The sequence below is a fragment of the Ovis canadensis genome, chromosome 18, assembly GCF_042477335.2.
Source record: "Ovis canadensis isolate MfBH-ARS-UI-01 breed Bighorn chromosome 18, ARS-UI_OviCan_v2, whole genome shotgun sequence".
Taxonomy (NCBI): domain Eukaryota; kingdom Metazoa; phylum Chordata; class Mammalia; order Artiodactyla; family Bovidae; genus Ovis; species Ovis canadensis.
Window position 1 is genome coordinate 41,042,054 of NC_091262.1, and position 27,020 is coordinate 41,069,073.

The 27,020-nt window shown below is 44.2% G+C and overlaps 2 protein-coding genes and 1 long non-coding RNA gene across 3 annotated transcripts in view; 1 reads left to right on the forward strand and 2 right to left on the reverse strand.

Annotated features, from left to right (window-relative positions):
- Positions 1-16,968, reverse strand: part of MTMR10 (myotubularin related protein 10) — a 43,750-nt gene extending 26,782 nt beyond the window's left edge. The window contains exons 1-2 of the mRNA XM_069559008.1: positions 16,501-16,968; positions 15,903-15,963 (exon numbers count right to left, since the gene is read on the reverse strand). Of these exons, the coding sequence (XP_069415109.1) occupies positions 15,903-15,963; positions 16,501-16,740 (301 nt within the window). The 5' untranslated portion in view covers positions 16,741-16,968. The remainder of the gene's footprint in view (positions 1-15,902; positions 15,964-16,500) is intronic.
- LOC138423290 (uncharacterized) lies at positions 16,699-24,864 on the forward strand. The gene is made up of 2 exons (XR_011250212.1): positions 16,699-16,881; positions 23,088-24,864. It is a non-coding gene; the product is annotated as an uncharacterized lncRNA (long non-coding RNA).
- The window catches only part of TRPM1 (transient receptor potential cation channel subfamily M member 1), a 60,176-nt gene continuing 57,286 nt past the window's right edge, over positions 24,131-27,020 (reverse strand). Inside the window, exon 23 of the mRNA XM_069559002.1 lies at positions 24,131-26,664. Within this exon, the coding sequence (XP_069415103.1) occupies positions 25,407-26,664 (1,258 nt within the window). The 3' untranslated portion in view covers positions 24,131-25,406. The remainder of the gene's footprint in view (positions 26,665-27,020) is intronic.

Genomic DNA, 27,020 nt, shown 5'->3' on the forward strand with positions numbered 1-27,020 from the left:
AAGAAAGACCATGAGAAAATACATGAGGAGATAACAGTTGAAAACTTCCCTAAAATGGGGAAGGAAATAATCACCCAAGTCCAAGAAACCCAAGAGAGTCCCAAACAGGATAAACCCAAGGCGAAACACCCCAAGACACACATTAATCAAATTAACAAAGATCAAACACAAAGAACAAATATTAAAAGCATCAAGGGAAAAACAACAAATAACACACAAGGGTATTCCCATAAAGGATAACAGCTGATCTTTCAATAGAAACTCTTCAGGCCAGGAGGGAATGGCAAGACATACTTAAAGTAATGAAAGAAAATAACCTACAGCCCAGATTACTGTACCCAGCAAGGATCTCATTCAAATATGAAGGAGAAATCAAAAGCTTTACAGACAAGCAAAAGCTGAGAGAATTCAGCACCACCAAACCAGCTCTCCAACAAATGCTAAAGGATATTCTCTAGACAGGAAACACAAAAAGGGTGTATAAACCCGAACCGAAAACAACAAAGTAAATGGCAATCGGATCATACTTATCAATAATTACCTTAAACGAAAATGGGTTGAATGCCCCCAAAAGACAAAGACTGGCTGAATGGATACAAAAACAAGACCCCTATATATGATGTCTACAAGAGACCCACCTCAAAACAAGGGACACATAAAGACTGAAAGTGAAGGGCTGGAAAAAGATATTCCATGCAAATAGAGACCAAAAGAAAGCAGGAGTAGCAATACTCGTGTCAGATAAAATAGACTTTAAAACAAAGGCTGTGAAAAGAGACAAAGAAGGACACTACATAACGATCAAAGGATCAATCCAAGAAGCAGATATAACAATTATAAATATATATGTACCCAACATAGGAGCACTGCAATATGTAAGACAAATGCTAACAAGTATGAAAGGGGAAATTAACAATAACACAATAATAATGGGAGACTTTAATACCCCACTTACACCTATGGATAGATCAACTAAACAGAAAATTAACAAACACAAATTTTAAATCATACAATAGACCAGTTAGACCTAATTGATATCTATAGGACATTTCACCCCAAAACAATGAATTTCACCTTTTTCTCAAGTGCTCACGGAACCTTCTCCAGGACAGATCACATCCTGGGCCATAAATCTAGCCTTGGTAAATTCAAAAAAATTGAAATCATTCCAAGCATCTTTTCTGACCATAATGCAGTAAAATTAGATCTCAATTACAGGAGAAAAACTATTAAAAATTCCAACATATGGAGGATGAACAACACGCTTCTGAATAACCAACAAATCACAGAAGAAATCAAAAAAGGAATTAAAATATGCATGGAAACGAATGAAAATGAAAACACAACAACCCAAAACCTGTGGGACACTGTAAAAGCAGTGCTAAGGCGAAAGTTCATAGCAATAGAGGCATACCTCAAGAAACAAGAAAAAGGTCAAATAAATAACCTAACTCTACACCTAAAGCAACTAGAAAAGGAAGAAATGGAGAACCCCAGGGTTAGTAGAAGGAAAGAAATCTTAAAAATTAGGGCAGAAATAAATGCAAAAGAAAAGAGACCATAGCAAAAATCAACAAAGCCAAAAGCTGGTTCTTTGAAAGGATAAATAAATTTGACAAACCATTCGCCAGACTCATCAAGAAACAAAGGGAGAAAAATCAAATCAATAAAATTAGAAATGAAAATGGAGAGATCACAACAGACAACACAGAAATACAAAGGATCATAAAAGACTACTATCAGCAATTATATGCCAATAAAATGGACAATGAGGAACAAATGGACAAATTCTTAGAAAAGTACAACTTTCCAAAACTGAACTAGGAAGAAATAGAAAATCTTAACAGACCCATCAGAAGCACAGAAATTGAAACTGTAATCAGAAATCTTCCAGCAAACAAAAGCCCAGGTCCAGACGGCTTCACAGCTGAATTCTACCAAAAATTTAGAGAAGAGCTAACACCTATCCTCCTCAAACTCTTCCAGAAAATTGCAGAGGAAGGTAAACTTCCAAACTCATTCTATGAGGCCACCATCACCCTAATACCAAAACCTGACAAAGATGCCACAAAAACAGAAAACTACAGGCCAATATCACTGACGAACATAGAGGCAAAAATCCTTAACAAAATTCTAGCAATCAGAATCCAACAACACATTAAAAAGATCATACATCATGACCAAGTGGGCTTTATCCCAGGGATGCAAGGATTCTTCAATATCTGCAAATCAATCAATGTAATACACCATATTAACAAATTGAAAAATAAAAACCATATGATTATCTCCATAGATGCAGAGAAGGCCTTTGACAAAATTCAACATCCATTTATGATAAAAACTCTCCAGAAAGCAGGAATAGAAGGAACATGCCTCAACATAATAAAAGCTATATATGACAAACCCACAGCAAACATTATCCTCAATGGTGAAAAATTGAAAGCATTTCCCCTAAAGTCAGGACAAGACAAGGGTGCCCACTTTTACCACTACTATTCAACATAGTTCTGGAAGTTTTGGCCACAGCAATCAGAGCAGAAAAAGAAATACAAGGAATCCAAACTGGAAAAGAAGAAGTAAAACTCTCACTGTTTGCAGATGACATGATCCTCTACATAGAAAACCCTAAAGACTCCACCAGAAAATTACTAGAGCTAATCAATGAATATAGTAAAGTTGTAGGATATAACATCAACACATAGAAATCCCTTGCATTCCTATACACTAATAGTGAGAAAACAGAAAAAGAAATTAAGGAAACAATTCCATTCACCATTGCAACAAAAAAGATAAAATACTTAGGAATATATCTACCAAAGAAAGTAAAGACCTATATATAGAAAACTATAAAACGCTGGTGAAAGAAATCAAAGAGGACACTAATAGATGGAGAAATATACCATGTTCATGGATCAGAAGAATCAATATAGTGAAGGTGAGTATACTACCCAAAGCAATCTATAGATTCAATGCAATCCCTATCAAGCTACCAGTGGTATTTTTCACAGAGCTAGAACAAATAATTTCACAATTTGTATGGAAATACAAAAAAATCTTGAATAGCCAAAGCAATTTTGAGAAAGACTGGAACTGGAGGAATCAACCTGCCTGACTTCAGGCTCTACTACAAAGCCACAGTCAACAAGACAGTATGGTACTGGCACAAAGACAGAAATATAGATCAATGGAACAAAACAGAAAGCCCAGAGATAAATTCACACACCTATGGACACCTTATCTTTGACAAAGGAGGCAAGAATATACAATGGATTAAAGACAATCTCTTTAACAAGTGGTGCTGGGAAAACTGGTCAACTGCTTGTCAAAGAATGAAACTAGAACACTTTCTAACACCATACACAAAAATAAACTCAAAATGGATTAGAGATCTAAATGTAAGATCAGAAACTATAAAACTCCTAGAGGAGAACATAAGCAAAACTCTCTCCGACATAAATCGCAGCAGGATCCTCTATGACCCACCTCCCAGAATACTGGAAATGAAAGCAAAAATAAACAAATGGGACCTAATTAAAATTAAAAACTTCTGCACAACAAAGGAAACTATAAGCAAAGTGAAAAGATAGCCTTCAGAATGGGAGAAAATTATAGCAAATGAAGCAACTGACAACTAATCTCAAAAATATACAAGCAACTCCTGCAGCTCAATTCCAGAAAAATAAACGACCCAATCAAAAATGGGCCAAAGAACTAAATAGACATTTCTCCAAAGAAGACATACAGATGGCTAACAAACACATGAAAAGATGCTCAACATCACTCATTATCAGAGAAATGCAAATCAAGACCACAATGAGGTACCATTTCACGCCAGTTAAAATGGCTGAGATCCAAAAGGGAACCCTCTTACACTGTTGGTGGCAATGCAAACTAGTACAGCCATTATGGAGAAGAGTGTGGAGATTCCTTAAAAAACTGGAAATAGAACTGCCTTATGACCCAGCAATCCCACTGCGGGGCGTACACATTGAGGAAACCAGAATTGAAAGAGACACCTGTACCCCAATGTTCATTGCAGCACTGTTTATAATAGCCAGGACATGGAAGCAACCTAGATGTCCATCAGCAGATGAATGGATAAGAAAGCTGTGGTACATATACACAATGGAGTATTACTCAGCCATTAAAAAGAATACATTTGAATCAGTTCTAATGAGGTGGATGAAACTGGAGCCGATTATACAGAGGGAAGTAAGCCAGAAAGAAAAACACCAATACAGTATACTAACGCATGTATATGGAATTTAGAAAGATGGTAACAGTAACCCTGTATGCGAGACAGCAAAAGAGACACAGATGTATCCAACAGTCTTTTGGACTCTGTGGAAGAGAGGGTGGGATGATTTGGGAGAATGGCATTGAAACATGTATAATATCATATAAGAAACGAATCACCAGTCCAGGTTCGATGCAGGATACAGGATGCTTGGGGCTGGGGCACTGGGATGACCCAGAGGGATGGTATGGGGAGGGAGGTGGGAGAGGGATTCAGGATTGGGAACACGTGTAAACCCGTGGCAGATTCATGCTGATGTATGGCAAAACCAATACAATATTGTAAAGTAAAAAAAATAAAATAAAATCTGAAAAAAATAAAAAATAAAATATAGCTTTTGAATTAAAAGAGTTAAAAGAAATTAAGAAACCAAAACAAGTTATAACGTTCTTTGAAAAGAGTGATTTTCTGTAACTGATTTAAACCATGGTCATCATTAATCCTTCAAGTTCTAAAATACAATCAGACCCAGGGATATCTTTAAGTAATCCGTGTCTAGAGTCCTTGGTGGAAGGGTTGGGGTGCTGATCCACTTTGTCTGATAAACCCTCTAACAGTGATGGACAGAAGTGTTTGCTGACAAGACCCAAACACCCACCAATTCACAGAGCACAACGTGTCTCAAAACAATCTTCTCTCTTAAATAAATTTGAATTGCAAAGACAACTTTCAAAATTCTTAAAATGTGCAAGACCAGTTTTAAGAACATAACCCTAACATTTACTTGAGGATTAAATTTAAATGTGCTCATGTCCAATTCTTGGCTTGGACCAGTGGAGTAACTGTTCCTTCTAAGCAGACAAACCTCTTCCTTGTGGCCTGCCAGGTCCCTCGTGCCCCCACATTGTCCTCATACCCTCCCTCCTCTCCAGCCTCAGTGAGCTTCTAGTCACTCTCAGGGGCTGGACTACTTTCATCCATGGGGTCTTCGTACCCTGTGCCCATACTCTTTCCTTCTCCATCAGTCCAATCGCTTTCTCAGGAATGCCTGAGAAAAACCTCTATAGAGATTAACTCCCTCAATCACAGCATCATCTACTTGTAATTCTCAGCTCTGATCACAGCTACTGCACAATGACGTACACTCTACATAAAGTCAGTCAGTGCCTGTCCCACCCTCAGGACCACATGCCCCTGGAGGTAGAGCACAGATTGATTTTTCTCCACTGCTGACAGTGTAGTTGTGAGGTGAAGACTGAGCACGGGGCTGGGGCCCAGTCAATGAGTGCTAATACACAAGTGAATGAACCATTTCACTGCTCTGGGTTCACCAGACCAGCACCACCAATGGGGTAGGCATGGTTCCAGCCAGACAGAAACCAGTGATGTAATCGGGCCATGCACCAAGAGGGTCAGGAGATAAGTGCTAGCAGTAACCACAAATTCGGAAAACCGCCCCAGGCCGTCCTGCTCGCCTGCCACACCACAGAGAGCTGCAAAATCCTCTGGTGGGAGGTTCACAATGTTTTCCTATGTGGTTCTCTCAGCAACTCATCAGCTGAGAGAGTCAGATGAGGGACCTGGACTGAGACAGAGACCAAGATCTTAAGTAAGCAGTATACTTGGAACTTACAAGCAAGTGTTCTGATTTCAACTTGTTTCTTTATGAAAAGTATTAGTCGATCATTCATGTCTGACTCTTTGCAACCCCATGGACTACAGCCTGCCACGCTCCTCTGTCCACAGAATTCTCCAGGCAAGAATACTGGAGTAGGTAGCTGTTCCCTTCTCTAGGAAGATCTCCCCAACCCAGGGATCAAACCCAGGTCTCCTGCATTGCAGGCTGATTCGTTACTGTCTGCTGCTGCTGCTGCTAAGTTGCTTCAGTCATGTCCAACTCTGTGCGACCCCATAGACGGCAGCCCACTAGGCTCCTTTGTCCCTGGGATTCTCCAGGCAAGAACACTGGAGTGGGTTGCCATTTCCTTCTCCAATGCATGAAAGCGAAAAGTGAAAGTGACGTCTCTCAGTCGAGTCTGACTTAGCGACCCCATGACTGCAGCCTACCAGGCTCCTCCATCCATGGGATTTTCCAGGGAAGAGTACTGGAATGGGTTGCCATTGCCTTGCTTTACTGTCTGACACAGAATTAAATGCTCTGTATCGAGACACAGCAGGAGGCACCAAACAGAACTACAGATTCAAAGTGCTAGCCATCAATACACATTGATTCTCACCAAATAACTCAAATACATAAAATTTAAATCTTCCATAACCCCCTGGACACAATGTTTACCAAATGCCATATCAGAATCTGGCAATGGAACACTCAACCTTTTCTCTCCACTAGAAAATCATAGCTACCAATCATAAGAGGGCAATTAACTTGGAGGGGAAAAAAAACCCCGAAACTACAAGAGTCATTTCCAGCTCAGACAGTTCGAGGTGGCACTCCTGTAACATTGAGCTCTTTACACAAACTCCTGGCTCACTAAGCAGAGCCCACACCACTTCATGCTCTACCACTTTCCTCAAGGAGCCAATTTACCCAGAGTGTCAAAACAATGCTTCAAAAACACCTGGTTAACACACATAATTCATACACATTTGGGGGGTATGTTATACTTAGATAAAAGTATGCTTTTAAAAAAAAGCCTCACCGCAGGATTTCAAGATCCTGGGAAGCGGAGCAGGGATGATCACGGAAAGGAAGGGATGGTGGGCCTGTGGGACAGGACATGCGACCACAGTAGTGCTGCTAGCCAACCGTGCTGATGACATCTGCATGCGGGCAGCCCTCCCCCACCAGCTGCACTCTCCTACCATGGGCACAAATACAACAGATGCAGTCCACCAAGGGACCAAAAATGAGACAAACATGAAGGGAGCAGAAGGCCTTTAATGGGTTCAAGGTGGGCCAACCCAGAAGGCAGCCCCCTGTTTTTGTAAATAAAGTTTTATTGAAATGTAGCCATGTTCATTCATGTGTGTACTATCAGGACTGCTTCCACAGGACAAAGGCAGAGCTAAGTACTTGCAACCAGAGACCTCATGGCTTGCAAAATCTCAGACCTCATGGCTTACAAAGTCTCAAACACTGAAATTTCACAGAAGATGCTTGCCCAGCTCTGTGCTAGAGATAGTCACTAAAGCGACAACTCTTAACATTAGTGAAATGAGGCTTGAAAAAAGCACTTGGGCACGTCCCGTCAGAAGACAGGCACTTTCAACCTGCAATGGTGCAGTGACCTCAGGGGGCTCAGGAAGCCCACTAAGCAGAGCTGAAGATCTACAACTTTCCTTGGATGTGTCTGCCACAGCTGGGAGTGGGGGTGTGGGGTGAGCAGGGAACAGAGGGAGGGAGAGAAAGAGGGGGAGAGAGAGGGAGAGGAAGGAGAGAGAGGATATTTCAAAAGGACACAGGAGCCAAGATGAAAGAATTCATGATCCATCAGTAAAGATGGAGAAATGGTCACAGACTGAAGTTAGGGAGCCAGGATAACTAAGTCCACTATGGTGTCCTGACTAGAACTCTAAAACAGATAATAGCCATTAGTGGGGAAAAAAAAAAAAAACCTAGGGAAATGTGAATAAAACTTGCAGCTTAGTTAATAGTGCTGTTAATTTCTTGGTTGGTTGCTAAGTCATGTCCAACTCTTTGCAATCCCATAGACTGTAGCCTTGCAAGGCTCCTCTGTCCATGGGATTTCCCAGGGCAGAATAATGGAGTGGGTTGCCATTTCCTTCTCCAAGGTTATCTTCCTGACCCAGGGATCAAACCTGCATCTCTCGCATTGCAGGCAGATTTTTACCACTGAACTACCTGGCTGACTAATTAGCTTAATTACTTAGTTCAGCTAAATTTATTGAGGTTATAAGATAGTAACATTAGGGGATGCTGGGTGAAGACTATGTGTTAAGTACCTGTACTCTTTTACAACAACGTTTACTTTAAAATAAAACTACCAAAGAAAAGAAAATAGACAAGAAATATACAATACAAACCAAAAAAAATAAAAATAAAAAAAACAAACAGGGATCTGCTGGGCTGTGGTCTTTCAAGGAAAACTGTTGCACAACTTTTCAAGCGTGGAGTGGAAATGAGCCCCTGGCAGAAAAGGCAGGAGGGCTGGAGGGAGGTAGAAGAAGAGGAGGGCACTTTCACGGGGAGATGCAGAGTAGGAGCTTCTTCTTGTGAGCACGTCACTAAATAAGCACCAAGTTAACCTGGCTAGAGGCTTAGCTGATAACACCAAGTTCTGTTCACATAGAACCAGGCTTTATAGTACAAGGATCACACAGCCAGCTCTCTGCTCGCAGAATAGTCTTCTGCTCACACTTTATAAACAAGAGGGGACCCTGGGTAGGAGCTATCCTCAGTGGCTGCCAGCCACGTCCTGCAGCTGTAGGCCAGGAAACCAGCTCACAGACGGGAGAGAAATAGGGGACACAAAGTCCTCTTCCCAGAGGGGATAGATACAGACACACAAGAGCCACGAGACTGTTCTCACTACATTTTAAATTAGTGACCTTGAAGAGGAAACTCACAACAAAAGCTTCAAAGCTCCTGAGAACCTCCATGGTTTCCCAGAGACTGTCCTCCTGGGCTTTCCCTGAGGAGCGAGGCCTGAGTGCTGCCAGCCATGTGGGAGGATCCTTGGCCTCAGGCACTTGCCAGCACACCACGGGCAGGAAGCTACAGGGGCCGCAGCAAAGAAAAAGTAGGAAATGAGCTTCGGTGCAGGGTATGCGAAAGCACCAGAGAAAAATCTGAACTAGAAGATGACACGCCAAGACGTTCTACTGCAACCTGGTAAGAGATCAAGAAATCATCAAAGTTTGTTTTCTCAAGACGTTTTCATCTGTAAAGATAAATAAGGAAATATAATTAAAATTAGTAAGTCTCCAAATGGTACAGCTAGGAAAGCTTTTAACTCCGAGAACCAAAAAATCATGTCACATTATCTTTCATAATATCTTACATGTTTAGAAAGTCAATACATATTTGATGAATTAAAATAATTTTCCCATAAATTTTAGTTTGAAAAATAGCTTAAGACAAAGCCTCACTATACACAGAAGCTAATTAACCTATGGAATGTGCAGAGGCCCAAAGCATAACTCAGTCGTGGCCTTACATCTGGTGAGTGACTGTTCCAGATGGCCTGGGGCTGAGGATCCCTGGGTGTGGGACTTTCAACACTAAAGCCAGGACCCTCAGGTCCTGGAATTTTGCAGAGAAATTCAGGTCCTGGAATTAAAGTGGCCCACCAGTTACAAAGGAAAGCTGAAACTCTGCACCAGCCGTCTGAGGCTGCCCCTGGTTCTCACAGGGTCACACATGACACAAACAAGCACAGAATCAAGCGCCAGGCCAAGCAAGTGCTGCCCATGATGGGGGTTGGAGAAGGGCAGCAGGGCAGGCCTCAGGAAGAGGCAAATCTTGACGGCAGATGACAGTCAAGACCGAGAGAACACCTGATCACAGTAACCAAGGCCTGGATAAGGAAAAAGTCATCTGGGTTGGAGAGAGACAGGTATCAACATTGGGAAGCAGAGCAGCGGTCAGCAAATTACAGAGATTAAAGACTTGGGATGGTCTCCTGCTTGAGCAGGACTTTTCTTGTGGAAGTTCATGAAGAGTTTCTAAGCAGGAGCCGCAGGGTCAGGAGTGCCAAGGTGGCCTGAGGTCCTGCAGAAGGAGCCGAGGAGTGGCCGGGTCCAAATCCTCAGGAGGCTGTCCCAGTGAGGAACAGACCCAACAAGACACTGCAGCTCATTACGCTGCTTATGGTTCCAAGAACAATTAAAGGCCTTTGTCTCTCAAAAGTAGGGTATCTAAAAATTAAAATACTATGAAATTCAGTCTATAATGACCTCTAAATCCTAGCTACAACAAAACAAAACAAATGACACCTGAAACAGACAGTCTTTGCTTTAAGGGATTCACAATTCGATAGAGAAAATAATACCTACAGTGAGGCAATACATGAACAGTCCAAGCAGTGAATATGTTAAAAAAAAAAAATGCAAGTAAACCAGACAGCTGTCCAAAAATGGCTATTTTCATTTCCGGATGGCCTAAGGTTGTACCCTTTTCTGATCTGATTATAAAGGACTCTGACAATCCATGCATTCATTATCGACCTACTGGTTAATCTTCTAGTGGAAGTGCTGCTGGCACTGCAGAGAGAAGGGGTAGTGGAGCTGATCCCCGGCCTATGCACAGAGCACGTGCTCTCCCAACCCCAGGCCTCCCCAGTCCAGCTCAGGTGCCCTTCCTCTGAGCCCCCACCACCTCCACTCCCTTCACTGAAGCCCCCCCTCAGTGGACTGAGGCTTAGGGAAGGACCCTCTCTGCTTGGTCCTTCCCTGTAGGAAGCACACATGCAGTACCGGCTCCACAGTCCACTCCCTGCTGAGGGCCACACACTTCAGGCTTTCCTCGTTCCCAGTCTGCAGATCCTTAGAAAGACCACGTCTCAGACACAGAGAAGAGAGAACTCACCAAGAACCACTCCTTTCAATCACCCCCCACAATGAAACCGATGGTGCTTCACCAGCCTCAGCTCAGCTCGTCCAGCAACAGGAAGCCCACTGACTCCCCAAGCATCCCCTTTACTGGCAGCTTAAACCATCTGAAAGATGCTTGTCAAGGTGGCTCAAAATCAGTCACGCCAGCAAGGGCAGAGCTGAGGACAGAGCTCTTTATACCTCACCAGAGCATTCCCCCTAGGACAACATCCAAGCCTAGATCATAAATCTGGAACTTGGTGTTAGCAGCTCAGTCGGACAGGTCCTGCTGCTTAGTGGTTATGGCACAGCCTGGAGTCCGGCTCGTCACCCTGACTTTATTCTTGCTGGCATCACTGGGCAAGTTACTTAACCTCCACAACTTGCGGAGTTTTCTCATCGGTCGAAGGAAGAGAAGTTGGTGCCTTTCTGACGGGGTGGCTCTGAGGAGCAACCTGCAGGCTACATTATGTATCAGTTAAGGATCTTAATCGAAACTGTCAGAAACAAGCCTGGAACTGGCTTGGCAAGAAGAAGAATTCTGTCTCTGGTGTCGGCTGGACTTCAAGGAGAAGGGAACCACCAGACTGCCCCTCTCCCCCACCTTGGTGCTCTGCCTCTGCAGTTCTCGATGTGACATCACTCTTTCATGCAGGTCCTCTGTAGCCTCGGCTACAGTCGGCACGACCAAAAGGGAGGTCTTCCCTAAGTGCCCATCTGAAGATACCCAGAGGCAAACCTGTGCTCCTGCCAGCCAGTCTAGGGTTGGAGTATCACCCTCACTGGCCACACAAGAACGCTGGGCTGGGTGGAGTTGCGGAAGGAGAATTTGTCAAAAGAGAAGAGGTATGTTTTTCAGAAGATGGTGGAAAGACTCCAGGCAGACAAAGTAAGAGATGTCCTTTGGGTGAAAGGGAAGTCGCTCAGTCGTGTCCAACTCTTCGCACCCCATGGACTGCAGCCTACCAGGCTCCTCCGTCCATGGGATTTTCCAGGCAAGAGTACTGGAGTGGGGTGCCATTGCCTTTGGGTGAGTGCTCATTAAACTGTACCTTTAACATAACAATAATTTTACAGAATGATCTCCAGTTCAGATTCCACAAAACAGGTACACTACAAAAATAATTTGGGGAAGTGACATAAGAGCTAACTTAAACACTCAAAAAAATTAAAGTGACAGCTGCTAACAGAAGAACATATCTACACCAAAGAAGCTGGAAAGACATAATCTCAGAATAAAGGACAATCCTTTTAATCACATCAATTTAGCTTTATGGAAAAAAGCCCCATTTTCCCATTTTCCCATTTTCATCGTCTCAGTTTGACCAAGGGTGGATAAAAATTCCATCCAGATGTGATGCCAGTCAGGCCCTGATGAGAATCTGGGAACCACTGGCCCAGGTCATCTTCGGCCTTGTCCACAGGCTGTGTGGAACTCACCCCAGCCCTGCGGCAATTCATGCCCACTCCTCCCCCATCACTGCAGCCTGGGTGCCTGGCTCCCAAGAAGAGCTCAGAGAGGGCATCCACCAGCAACTACGAAACAGACACAACCTTATATATGCTGGAACACACACACAAGCACACATGCAATTTAAAATTTATTCCCTGTTTTCAAAAGATTGGGGTAATTTTACACACACAATACAGTCATTAAGGATGCTGCTGCTGCTGCTGCTAAGTTACTTCAGTTGTGTCCAACTCTGTGCGACGCCATAGATGGCAGCCCACCAGGCTCCCCCGTCCCTGGGATTCTCCAAGCAAGAACACTAGAGTGTGTTGCCACTGCCTTCTCTGCATTAAGGATGAGATTCAGGTAATGTCAATCTGGACATCGGGGCCACAAAGCTGAGTTAGGTATACAATCTTCACCTCAAGGAGTTTCATAAACTGGGCAAGCTGGGAATTGCTGATATAAATCACCATCTAAATTAAATTTCTAGTCAATTTCTTCTGTTTCCTATGCTTAATAAAAGCAAGATCATTTCAGTATAGCCTCATTAAGTTCAACAGAGCACTCGGTAACTACACACAAATAAACAATTGATTGTGTGTTCCAATTTTCATCTGCTTATTGAATTAAAAGTTCAAACTTTGGGCAGCTGAAGTAGGATATCCTTGAACCCAAGGCACCACGCCAAAGCGTAATGTCCAATACTACATCTCTGAACAATTACTTCCTTGTTTCGTGTGCCTATGCAAAGCCACAGGTGACTTGGCCAAGTTTCCTTTTTTAAACTATAATGAAGGCTAGAACTGTATTATTAAGCTCTCTCAGTAAAAGCCCTAAGCTAGCCCAGGTCTTTAGACCACCAATGCTACAGTTACTTTCCACGTGTCTCCCACGATTCACAGGTGGAAGGCAGGGGGCTGCAGGCCAGAAACAGAGCCGCAGAGGTTCTAGCGGGAGTCAGAGATGCAACCTGAGAGGTGGAAGGCCAGGAGAAGGTATGAACAGGAGGGGGAAGGAGGGCGAAAGACATGCTAATTTAGGACTAAGTGTTCTGTGAGGAACAGGTTAGGTGCAGACAGAATGCTGGGTGTCAAGCCATCATGTGTGCACACACAGAGCCAAAGAAAAAATGCTACCATGGCTAAGAGGATCCAGATTGAGCTGTGATCTCTAAGACAAGTAAACCACTGACAGTTAGGAAACAGGTTTCCATCTTCCCCAGAAAACTCTGACTTTTTAACAGAAAGGTAAGTCTCTTGGACTACAAGGAGATTAAATCACTCAATCCTAAAGGAAATCAACCCCGAATATTCACTGGAAGGACTGATGCTGGCTGAAGCTCCAATACTATGGCCACCTGATGCGAAGAGCCAACTCATTGGAAAAGACTCTGATTCTGGGAAAGATTGAGGGCAGGAGGAGAAGGGGACAACAGAGGATGAGATGGTTGGATGGCATCACCAACTCAACGGACATGAGTTTGAGCAAGCTCCAGGAGTTGGTGATGGACAGGGAAGCCTGGTGTGCTGCAATCCATAGAGTCGTAAAGAGCTGGACAAAACTTAGCAACTGAACCAGTTTTTAGTTGAACTCAGCTGGTAAAGAATCCTCCTGCAATGCAGGAGACCCCAGTTCGATTCCTGGGTTGGGAAGTTCCCCTGGAGAAGGGATAGGCTACCCACTCCAGTATTCTTGGGCTTCTCTGATAGTTCAGACAGTAAAGAATCTGCCTGAAATGCAGGAGACCTGGGTTTGATGCCTGGGTTGGGAAGATTTCCTGGAGGAGGGCATGGCAACCCACTCTAATATTCTTGCCTGGAAAATGCCCATGGACAGAGAAGCCTGGCAGGCTACAGTCCATGGGGTCACAAAAGAGTTGCACACAACTGAGTGACTAAGCACACAAAGTTCTTAGAGCTTACTGATATGTATCAACACTTTCACAAGCATATCTTAAACGCAGAAGTTAATTACTGAAAATCAAGCTGTATCATTTGTAGCTAAGACCATGTGGTTTATTAGTGTCAAATCAAATCAAGTATTGGAAGCAGGGAATCAAAGAACAGGGCCTGCTCAGTCAGAGCAAAAGGAGCCAAAGTTCAGTAGCTCACAGGCTCTCATTCAGGATGAGCACTGCTTGCCGCAGGGACATTTAAAAGACCAGAGTGACTAAAGCCAAAACAGATCACGCACAAGGAGCAAAGGTTACTTATTAATTCTATTCTTCACTCTGGGGACAAGTGCAAAGGATTATTTAGTACATGCAGTTTGGCTAAAAAGCATTAACAAAATAAAGAGAAAACATTTATAACTAACTTCCATAATTAAGTTGAAACAATTTTAAAAGTTAACATCTGTAACATGGAACCAAAGGTTGATGTTTTAAATTTGTTTGTTCTACTTAACATTGTGGCTCAGCTGGTAAAGAATTCGCCTGCAATGTGGGAGATCTGGGTTCGATCCCTGAGTTGGGAAGATCACCTGGAGAAGGGAAAGGCAACCCACTCCAGTATTCTGGCCTGGAAAATTCCATGGACTGTATAGTCCACGGGGTCGCAAAGAGTCGGACACGACTGAGCAACGTTCACTTTCACTTTTCACTTAACATTTAAAATTTTACAACACAAAATTTAAAGTTTCCATATTTGTTCAGTTACTACTTATAGAGCTCTAGTCATTTTACCAGATTTAGAATTAAGTAATGACTGAGATTTTAAAATGTTGATAGTAGCCACACAGACTGGTATTTGATTGCATTTCAGGTTTAAAATGGGCTTTTCTGGTTACTTTCCCCAATAATCGAGTTAAACAACTGACTTTTCCTAACTATCATATAATTACTATACAATTCAAACTACCAGTCAAACAAATATCTTATATGCATTAAAACTAAAGCATATAACAATTTACCATCAATTCTTACTGATACCTCTAAGGTCATTTAAGGTCAGTTTTGTTCTAAACCAGTGCTTCTCCACAGAGAGAAAGTTTTGCACTAAGAGTTCCCCTGACAAAACAGTTTGGCAAGACATTCTGGTTCTCACAAAAGGTAGAGGAGGGGGTGCTCCTAGCATCTGGGGGTAAAGGCCAGGAATGATGCTGAATAGCATGCAATACACAAGACAACCCTAAAACAAAGAATGACCAGGCCCAAAATGTCTGGAGTGTCTCGGTTGGAAAACTCAATTCTAAATTGAAACAAGGAGATCTGCAAACACAGCCAGCTGACACCTTCAAAAAAACAATTGCCAAGTAAGTGATTCAAAGTACACTAAGTTTTGTTATTAGTACAGAGACTCAGACATAACAAAAGTTGCTTTTCATACTATTGAAATGATCTATTAACCACAAACACATGAAGTTGCAGATGGGTATGAAGGACAGTGTCCTCTCACTACCTAAGCAATTCATGAGTGCTTAAAAAAAGAACATTTCAGGAGACAAAAAGAAAATGAGGTAATGACATTCTTGACAGTTTTCTATGATACTTCAATTTTCAAGGACAAACATCAATTAATCATTACTTTTTGTTGCTGTCCTTTAGTTCTAACCAACTTTTCCCCCCTCCACAGTTGTTAGGTGTTTAACTCGCTGAAGTTTAAAGTAAATGAGTTAAGTTAACCACATGATACTAGTTGGTAAAATAATCTTAGGCCAGTATCTGTCAAATAAAATATCTGCCAGAACTCTCATGCTTACCTGGCAAAAGAACGGGCTCCAGTTTTTTAATTTTCGGTTCCGAATTAATCTTATCGTCAGTCTGAAACACATTAGCAAAACAAATCAAAATAAAAATTCCCCCCTACTCCGTGAGAGAAGGCAAATTTTTTTCCTAAGTGATCACACGCGACAGAAACGTATCCCCCCCCCTTAAATTCTTTCACAGTTTTACTAAACTCCTGTTCGTGAAGGTATTGGGAGTCGGACCTAAAAAACAATATTGTACAACCGCCTGAGGTGCCTCAAGGTGTTCACATTTACGACAGGTAGGTGACCCCTCCCTCCAGAAGCCCGCAGGCGATGCAATCCCGCCGGCGGTCACAGCGCGGACAGCCGCTGGGCAAAGGGCTAAATAAATCCAGGTTCGATCGCTCCCTGGGGTTCCGTCTCCGAGCCGACAACGGCTTCGGCGGAGTTTTGCAAGTTTCCCCCGAGATGGTGGAGATCGCTGGAGCGTGGCTTCCCCGCAACGGAATCCGGGGCCGGGGTCTGGAGTCCGGGACAGCCTCCCGGGCCGGCCCGCGCGCGGCTCCCCGGAAGCGCGATAAGAGGGCGCAGCGGGGAGACGACTGTTTACCTGGGGCGGCGGCAGGAGGTAGGACCTGAAGGTGGGTCTGGGCGGCTTGAGCGAGAACATGATGCGGCCGCCTGCTCGGCCCGGCCCGGTCGCAGCCCGGGACCCGCCTCCCCGACGCCCGCGGGCTGAGAGCTCCCGGTGCGACTGCCCGGGCTCGGTCTGCAGCCAGCCGGACCGGGCGGGCTGACGGGCGGGGACACGGCGGAGCGCCCGCCCGAGCAGGGAGGAGCCCGGGCCCATCCCCGGAAGGGGCCCGGCGCCCCGCCCCGCCCCGCCCCGCGAAACGGCGCGCGCAGGGCCGGCGGCCGGCAGCTCCTAGCCTCTAGGCTGCGCCGGCGTCGGAACGCGAGGCTTGTGCCGAGCGCCGCTGCCCTACCCTCAGTGAGTGGGCCGGGGGGCAGTGAGGCCCGGGAGCCATCTTGAGAGCGCGGCCCGGGCGGGAGTGGGGGCGCTCCTACGGCGGCCGGCAGGGTCCACGGCGGCCTAGGGGACGTACGGCGGCCGCCTGGGGTCACGGGGGCTACCCGCGGGGGTCACTGCGGCTCGCGGGGACGTACGGCGGCCGGCGTGTGAAACGGAGGCCATCCGTGGGGGTCATGGGGACGTACGGAGGCCGGCGGGGGTCACGACAGGTCCCTGGACGCCGCTCGCTACTTCCCCAGCTCGCGCGATCGGTGTTTTCCGTAGTCAGGAGGAGCCCAGAGCGGGGAAAGGGGATCCTGTAGCCCGAGATGGACCGGTCACGCAGTCTGCTGCCAGCCTGTGAGGATCGGGCACCGGGGAAGCGGCCCGGGGCAGCGGGCAGTGACCGGGATCAGACGGTCAGCGCGGTGCCTTCCATCACCCAGTGTGTCTGTCCGTGCACGGAGCCATGAGACTCGGGTGTCCTGCTGAATTGCGTGGGATACTGAGGCTGTTGACAGAGAACGTTGCCAGGCAACCTGAACGCCTCTGTTTACTTTAACTTCTACCCTCTTTATTAAACTCCATATTAAGCAAGTTATCTTCCTTTCTTTTCTTGGCTATCCTCACGTGTAAAAATACCAGTGAGCAGATAAATGATCAAAAAGGCCAGCGAGAGGCAGACCTTAACTGTTTGGACCAAATAGGCTATGGACGAAATAATTGCAAAGAATCAGCTACCTTCAGCTTATGAAGCCCAGGGCATTTCTGAACTCTAGCATGTTTCCGAACTGGAGCCGCCTTGGGTGGAAGGGGACTGGTGATGTTAGATTTTGGTAAATTATTAATTGAAACTAGGTTTTTCTTATGTTTTAAAGAATAAATCTCTAATTAGCATTTTATAATTAATGCCATAGGGAAGCTCCAGTGAGGCCATCTGAGTCACAATCTTTCTGACAAGTGTCCCTAATGGAAACACTGAAAAATTTAAGGGGCTTCCCTTGTGGCTCAAATGTCTGTATAGTAAAAGCTATGGTTTTTACAATAGTCATGCACTGGATGTGAGAGTTGGACCATAAAAAAGGCTGAGTGTGAAGAACTGATGTTTTCAAGTTTTGGATGCGGGAGAAGACTCTTGAGAGTCACTTGAAGAGCAAATCAGTCAATCCTAAAGGAAATCAACCAACCCAGAATATTCACTGGAGGGACTGATGCTGAAGCTGAAGTTCTAATACTTTGGCTCCCTGATGGGAAAAGACAACTCATTGGAAAAGACCCTGATGCTGGAAAAGATTGAGGGCAAGAGGAGGTGGTGGTGACAGGATGTGATGGTTGGATGGCATCACCGACTTCATGGACATTAGTTTGAGCAAACTCAGGGAGATAATGCAGAACAGGGAAGCCTGGTATGGCAAATAGTTGGGCGCGACTTAGCAACTGAACAACAACCTGGTGGGTCAGTAGTAAAGAATCCATCTGTGATGCAGGAAATGTGGGTTCAATCCCTGGGTCGGGATGATCCCCTGGAGAAGAAAGTGCTACCTACTCTGATATTCTTAGCTGGGAAATCCCATGGAGAGAGGAGCCTGGTGGGCCACAGTCCATGGAGTCGAAAAGAACTTGACAGACTTATTGACTAAACAACAAAATTTAAATAAGACTTCAAAATTTACCTTTTTTAAAAAAAAATTTTATCTTGGATCCAGAACCCCAATGATCTTTCTGGTTAACTTGTTTGAGTGACATATGATTCCATTTTGCTCAGGTTCTACAACTGTACTTTAAAATATCAAGTCCATTGAGTTAAGGTATTACATATACTGCTGTACACATACATTTAACACCTTTTTATGAATTGTCTGTGATTCGTCCTCATTAAATAGATTTAAAAAAAAAACATTAAACTCAGAAAAAAAGAGATCATATTTGCGGTTCCCAGAGGCAGGAAGTGGGAGAGAGGAACTGGAGAGAAGTGGTTAAAAGCTACAAACTTCCAGTTATAAGAAAAGTAAGTACTAGGGAAATAATGTAATACTGCTATATGTTATATGGGAAAGTTAAGGGAGTAAATCCTAAGAATTCTCATCACAACGGGAAAAACTGGTTTTTTTCTCTTTCTTTACTGTATTTATATAAGATGATGAATGCCAGTTAAATTCACTGCAGTAATCATTCTACAATATATGCAAGTCAAATCATTAAACTGTACACCTTAAACTTGTGCAGTGATATATGTCAATTATACTTTAATAAAACTGGACAAAATGGATTGTTTTCCCACACACGCTTTGCAAGGAATGTATGGATCTTTATGCTGAAATGGCTTACTGTGACTTGGGCTTTGCCATACAAGTTTTAGGATCTACAACTCTATTAAGTGACCATACAATTAAAAAACTGAAAAACTGATTTCCAGATTTGTCTTGACCTACCCTAAATGTTAGGACTTTTTCAGATACCTAATTGTGTTAGTGTGCTTGGGTTGCCATAAGAAAACATCACCGAGTGGGCGGCTTAAACAGCAGTTTATTTCTCACAGCTCTGGAGGCTGGGAAGCCCAAGATCAAGTAGGAAAGATAGAATTCTGGTGAGAGCACTCTGGGCTTGCAGACAATGAAGAGAGCTGAGCAGTGGGAGATGGGTGGTGGGTGGGTGCAGGGTGTCAGAACTCACTCTGGTGCCTCTTCTTTATTCAAGTTAATTTTTTATTGGGGGGTATAGTTGCTTTACAATGTGTTGGTTTACGCTGCACATGAATCAAATCAGCCATATGTTTACGTATATCCCCTCCCTGTTGCCTCCTGCCCACCTTCCCCATCCTACCCCCTAAGTCATCACAGAGCACTGAGCTGAGCTCCCTGTGCTACACAACAGCTCCCCACTAGCTATCTGCTTTACACATTGTAGTATATATGCGGGCTGCCATCTATGGGGTCGCACAGAGTCGGACACGACTGAAGCGACGCAGCAGCAGCAGTATATATGTGTCAGTGCTACCCTCCCAATGCAGCCACCCCTCCATTGTGTCCACATGTCCATTTTCTATGTCTGCGTCTCTATTCCTGCCCTGCAATGGGTTCATCTGTACCATCTTTCTATATTCCACATATATGCATTAATATACAATGTTGGTTTTTCTGACTTACTTCACTCTATAACAGACCCTAGGTCCGTCCACATCTGCAAATGACCTAATTTTGTTCCTGGTGCCTCATTTTATAGGGGCATTCATTAATCCTGTTGGATTAGGATCCCAGCCTTTATGAACTCATTTAACATTAATTACCTCGCAAAGAGGTATCTCCTATCTCCAAATACACTCACTGATTTTCAGCTTTAGTGTCTGAATTTTGGGAGAATCAGTGCAATTCCAAGCACTAGTCTTGGTCTCCTTGATACTCTGTACCTTTGAAATAGCTGCCTATCTCCTTCTTTGTCTCTAATGTCACTCTTTTGTCCTCCTGTTTTTCTGACTCTGTTTCTTGTATTGGTTCTTCTATTGTGCGGGATAGGAGGATAGAGGGCAAGAAAAGAGGGTGACAGTGGATGAGAAGGTTGGATGGCATCATTGACTCAATGGACTTGAATTTGAGCAAATTCCAGAAGATAATGAAAGACAGGGAAGCCTGGCATGCTGCAGTCTATGGGGTCGCAAAGAGTTGAATATGACTGAGTGACTGAACAAAAATGGTGGGGGATAGTGGTATTCCCTGCAGACCATTTCCTTTTCCCTTTGAAGAGGGGAAGAAAAAGCACTAACACTTTTTGAATACCTATTATGTGCTAGGTAATGTATATATTCATTCAGTCAGTTACCAAATTTGTATTGATTGCTACATATGGATGCACTTTAGTCACTCAGTCATGTCTGACTCTTTTGACCCCATGGGCTGTAGTCTGCCAGACTCCTCTGTCTGTGGGATTTCCCAGGCAAGTGGGGTGCCATTCCCTTCTCCAGGGGATCTTCCCGACCCAGGGATCAAACCTGGGTCTCCTGCATTGGCTGGCAGATTCTCTATCATCTGAGCTACCAGGGAAGGCCTATTGATTGCTAACTCTGTGTTAAAAACTACTTGGGTCACTAAGAAGACAGTTTCTACTTTCCTGGCACTTTCATTACAGGTGGAAAGATACACAAAATTAATGTATAACAAGTGCCATGAATTGAAAAATATGGGAAGAGGATGAGGGCTTTTTTTCAATGGGAGATAGAGTGTGATCAGGGAAGTCTTTCTGATCAGATGACATTTGAGCAGACAGAAACTGAAGGGAGTGAAGGAGCAACCCAGGTGGACATCAGGAGGAAGAGAAGAGAGTCATGCAAATGCCCGGGGTTGAGATCTTGTCTGGTGTGTTCAGAGCAGCCTAATCCAGTGGGAGAAGAGGTCAGAGAAAATCAACAAGCCAGATCACATAGGTTCTGAAAGTTCAGGTGCTTTTGTGATGCTTTGAGTTGAGAATGACTTGATCTGACATTTAAAAATACACACACACACACACACACACACACACACCCCACTGTAGAGGTACATAATGGTAGAAGCTGTGAGACTGAATAGAACAGGACCCTACATTGCTTCTCCCCCACCTCCCATGCCCTAAACCTGCCTCCTGCCTGTCAAAAAACTTGAGTCAAAGAATATATTTAATCAGAGAAGTGAGAAAATTCAGAAGCAAAGGAAAACAGTCAAACAGGACAAAATAATAACAGTTTAGTCATTAAGCACAGTCAAGGACCTTTAGTTCCTCCTCAGGGGCTATAGATGATACTCTGAGCCATATCCCGTGAACTGTCTTCAGTTAGTCAGTTCAGTCACTCAGTCGTGTCCGACTCTTTGTGACCCCCATGGACTGCAGCATGCCAAGCTTCCCTGTCCATCACTAACTCCTGGAGCTTGCTCAAACCCATGAACTGTCTTACAGGTACTGAAACCCCCACCAGGCAGAAGAGGTTAACTATCAATACATGACAACCAGACTGTATTCATGACCTAAGCTGCCACAATTCTGAGAACTGTCCTCAAAGAAATGGGAACAAACCAACTCCAGGACTGAAGATTAACTGTACTCAAAATTATCAAGATGACACTGGTCAGACCACTGATGACCGATTTCAAGATGACTGTCAGAGCTGCCTGTACAGTTTCTGCATGAAGCCCCCTCCTGCCTAGAAAAGCCCTTGTCCGCTAATTGTCAGTGGTGGGAGTCAGCCTTTGAACAGGAGTCTCCTCTCCCCCTGACCCCCTGCAACATTGCCAGCTTCTGAAATAAAGCAAACTTCCCACCAACCTTGCCCCTTTACTGACGTTAGAGCAGCCAGCAGCCAGACCCCATTTTCCGTAACAATGCTAGTTGGGGACTATTAGAAGAGTCCAGATAACAGAAAGTGATGGTGGAAGCAGTCGGGGAGAGGTAGTTTTATGATGGTTATGTACAAGGAAATGGCAACACACCCATTATTTTTGCCTGGGAAATCCCATGGGCAGAGGAGCCTGGTGGGCTATCGTCCATGGGGTCGCAAAGAGTCAGAACATGACTGAGCAACTAAACAACAACAACATCTACAAAACTATGCCATTACCTGAGTATATAGCCCTTGAAGATAACTATTAAGACATTTAAAACATCTTTTTCCTGAGGGGGAATTCTGGGAAGATGACAACAGCAGCATAATTTTTCAGTTTCCCCAGGAAAACAGACAAAGGAACTATAAAGCGAAACCAAAGCCCCATGGACAACATTCACCACAAATCTAAGTGAACTAGTTTCCCCAAGATTTCCAAAATATAGGTAAGTAGGAGCAAACCACAGCACTTAGAAGATTTTTGTGATATCAGCAAAGGGAATCAATGAGGCATCTGGAGAATTCCCAAATAGCCAGAAGGTATTTACTGGCCTGGCCAGTCAAGTGGAGAAGAGCAAGTGAAGTGGAGAATGGTGTTTGGGAGCGCAGGGGCTCCTGGTGAGGTCTGAGGGGTAGAACTTTGGAAGCTGCTAGAGGAACTCTTGAAACTGACCTACCTGTGCTTCGTTTAAAGAAAGGGAGCCACACCAAGAACAGACTGCTGAGCATGGAAACAAAATGAGCCAAGTCAAGACAAAGGAAAGGGAAGGTCCAAATAAAGATGGAGGACCAGGAATCTCTGAAAATAAGCTGACTTTACAATTTTTTTTGTTGTTTGCAGGGCATCTTAGTTCCCTGACCAAGGACTGAACCTGTGCCCTGTGCAGTGGAAGCATGGACTCTTAACCACCGGCCCACGAGGGAAGTCCCCTGGCTTTTACAAAATTTTAATGCCAGACTGTGAAAATAAAGAAGGTTCTCTTGTGAAGTTAGAAAAGCTATCCTGACAACTGCCGTCTTCAAAAAGTTTGAGAAAACCTATTTCACATAACAATAATCAAGGGAAAGCATGGAAGTCAAGTCCCATAGACAAGTATTGTAATAAAAAAGAAGATCAGAATAGCATTCCTACAGACGGTAAAAGCACATCAGGAAGACATACCCTTCATACAGATCAAAAAACAACACCCAGCATTTCATGGAGCTAAAGACACAAAGAAAATGATAGGAAACATGAATAAATTAGGTAAACCAGAATTAGAAATATTGCTTCCCAGGTGGCTCAGATGGTAAAGAATCCACGCGTAATGTGGGAGACCTGGATTCAATCCCTGGGTCAGGAAGATCCCTAGAGAAGGGAATAGCTACCCTTTCCAGTATGTCAACAGGAGACTCAGTGAGACTCCTGGGGATAGATTCAGGCCCCACACCTGAGGCAAGGTAGGAGGGACCTAGAAAGGTGACAGGTGTAATGAGTGGACAGGTGGAGAATTCTGATGAGAAGCTTTGCCTTCTTCCAACCTGTTCTCTAGGGCTGTCAGAGGTTCTCCAGCTTATTCTGAGAAACACTTTTTATTTTAGGGTGTGGCAAAGGGCCTAAGAATTGATGCTTTTGAACTATGTTGGAGAAGACTCTTGAGAGTCCCTTGGACTGCAAGGAGAGCCAACCAGTCCACCCTAAAGGAAATCAGTCCTGAATATTCATTCAAAGGACTGATGCTGAAGCTGAAACTCCAACACTGGAGACTGAACTGAACTGAACTGAAAGGGCTGAAAATTTTCTGGGCATCCAACACAAAGAATTAGGAATGAGGCCAAATAGAATGGGTTTATCCTTGGGTCAAATAACACAGGGAGCAGGATTGATTGAACAATCTCGATGTAGCAATAGATAAGCAATTGTTTTCTTTATTAAATAAATGTTATCATTTATTAAATGTCAAAGTCCCATCATCCATGCAATGGTGTAGCAGTGCTTTCTGGTAAATCCAGCCCAGTTCAGGGATTCTGATCTGTGCATGAACTTCTTCAGCCTCCAGAGTCTCTCTGATCAGTACCTTTGGCACAACGGCACTGTGTCTGTCTCTCTACCTCTCTCCCCAACTCTTTGCCACTTTACGGCAATGTTATGTCTGAAATTCCAAATTGAGCCTTACCTTTTGTTTTTAGCTGTGACTCGTCTTTGACACTCTTGAGAACTCCCACCTCGAACATGGATCCTTTAGATTTTAGCCACAGCTTTACACAGACCATTGCAATAGACAGAAGTACAATTAATTTGTATTTGGCATCCAGGACTATATGACAACAAGAAGATTCATATGGGACACTATTTTTACACATTAACAAAACTATTGGTCACCTTACCCTATTACAGTGTGACCTCTGATATAATCGTGGCCTTTTCTTCTTATTGTGTAATTTTAAAACATGAAAACATAAAACGAAAACCCATAAAGAAGATATGATACTTAAGTCCCCTTTCCAGTCCTCCCTTCTTGCACCTCTTAGTTTGTTTTCTCTTCCACCCCTCATTTTCTCATGTTTGCTTTTTCTTTCATTTCTCTTTCTCACATAGCTGCTTACTCCCTTAAATAAACTATTGGTGACACCCAAAAGCATGTCTTTGTCTGTTTTTGGTTGCCCTCAGAAATAGAGATTGTTGTAATTGTTGTTTAGATGCTATGTCATGATGGACTCTTTTGTGACCCCCAAGGACTGCAGATCCCTGGCTCCTCTGTCCGTGGGATTTCCCAGGCAGGAATACAGGAGTGGGTTGTCATTTTCTTCTCCAGGGGATCTTTGTGGCCCATGGATTGAACCTGGGTCTCCCTTTAGTGGCATGTGGATTCTTTACCTCTGAGCCACGTGGGAATCCCCAAAGAGCTCATAGGCTCTTGCCTATTGATTAAGCAATTGGAGTCTTCACTTTTCTTGATCCTATTCCAACTAAAAAAAAAAAACAACTAAGTTTATTAACATATGCTACCAAACTATTACTTAAAGTTTAGTGCCTTTACATTTTAAATTAATCAAAATGTAAATTAAATTAATGGTCAAAGATCTCTAATGAAAATGTTTTCAGAAACTGATGATGTCTAGATGACCAAGATGGAGCTCATCTGTGGTTCTGATGTAAAAACCAAAGAAACAAAACACACTAGCACTCTGTTTCTGAGGAAGTCTTCTCTTGCTGAACCTTGGGGTCTTCCATTGCAATTCCAGACACAACTACTAAGTTACTTACACTGCTGGCATGTCCAGGTCTGTGTAAGTTGCCCTGGAGGGCTTTCACACTCCTAGGACGGCTGTGTAAACTTTTTGACCTTGAAGATGGGAATCCCAAAGTTTGGTGTGTTTTCACAGACAGTAAGTTTTCCTTGTCAGTTCTGTCAGTAAAAGACAAGCAAGAGATCTGAGGGGCTGTTTTAAAAACACAGTTTTCATCTTCCTTGTCTGTGAAATGTCCACAATGCTCAGCCTGCAGTGCAGCTTCGGACGAAAAGGAAGGTATTTCCGTGCTCCGAGAACGCATAATCTTTTGAACTTCATACTTCCATTCCGTGGTCCACTGCTGAACTGTCGAGGGGCATGTTGGGTCCCCGGCTGCACCCCAATTGTTAGCCCCGCCAACCACCTTTCTTCCCCGGGAATACACAAAGCTTCTGGACTTTAGCGTTTTACAAGCGCTGAACGTCTCATCAGGGTAATAGCGGCTTGGCTTTGTTTCTTCCAGGGGATAAGAAATGGTGCCTTCTATCTTTGTGGTTTCCACTGTCAGCTGAGTGCTTTTTTGAAAATCCGACTTGTTTTCTCCATGTATAGCATCTGTTTGACTTAACCGTGGGGAAGTCATTTCTTCTTTTTTAGGGACTACCTGCCTTTCATCATTTTCAGCGGAAATCCCAGTATCTGAACCTGACTTCGGTTCCGAGCTGCTCTTGCCGTTGTCGGAGGCAAGCTGACCTCGGTCTGGGGATGCTGGCGCGCCGGTACTGGGTGGCAGGCGAAGGCTGCCCTGGCGCTCTGGGGCCAGGTACGTCCTTTGGTCCTTCTCTTCCTTCCCACGGAAGGAACCGGCTTTTTTCCTGTTCGCTGCCCCCGGGGGCATGCAGAAGGAGGTATCCTCATACAACAGCTCGTCCCCGTTGAAATGGTACCTGTACAGGCTGTAGCCATCGGCGCTGCTGATGCTGCTCCGCCTGAGAAGGAACGTGGCATCACATTCCGAGGAGGCCCGGGACCGCGTCTGTATCAGGTCAGACTTGTCGATTCCCGCCAGGTTTTCCAGCGCGTTCACCATTCTGTTAGATAGTTCTTCCAGTTGGGAGAGGCGAAGGTCCACAGTCTGTAGGGAAGTTTTCATAAAGTTTTCTCTTTCGTTGATTTCCTCCAACCTCATGGACATGTTTTCAACTCTAGTAAATACAAAGGGACAGGTGTATTACCCCGAGATGAACTAAAGATTAAAACCAAAAATTAATGTTATTGTTGTTGTATGATTTTTTCAGGCTTTGGGGAATCATGGGACTCAGACATATTTTTAAACGTCACACACTCCTAATATAACCAGTGAAAATTACCCTGAGGAACATCAGGAAACAACAGAAGTACAGTTAACACATACGGTGCTCTTTACCATTCATCACACTGCTGCTGCTGCTGCTGCTAAGTCACTTCAGTTGGGTCCAACTCTGTGTGACCCCACAGACGGCAGCCCACCAGGCTCCCCCGTCCCTGGGATTCTCCAGGCAAGAACACTGGAGTGGGTTGC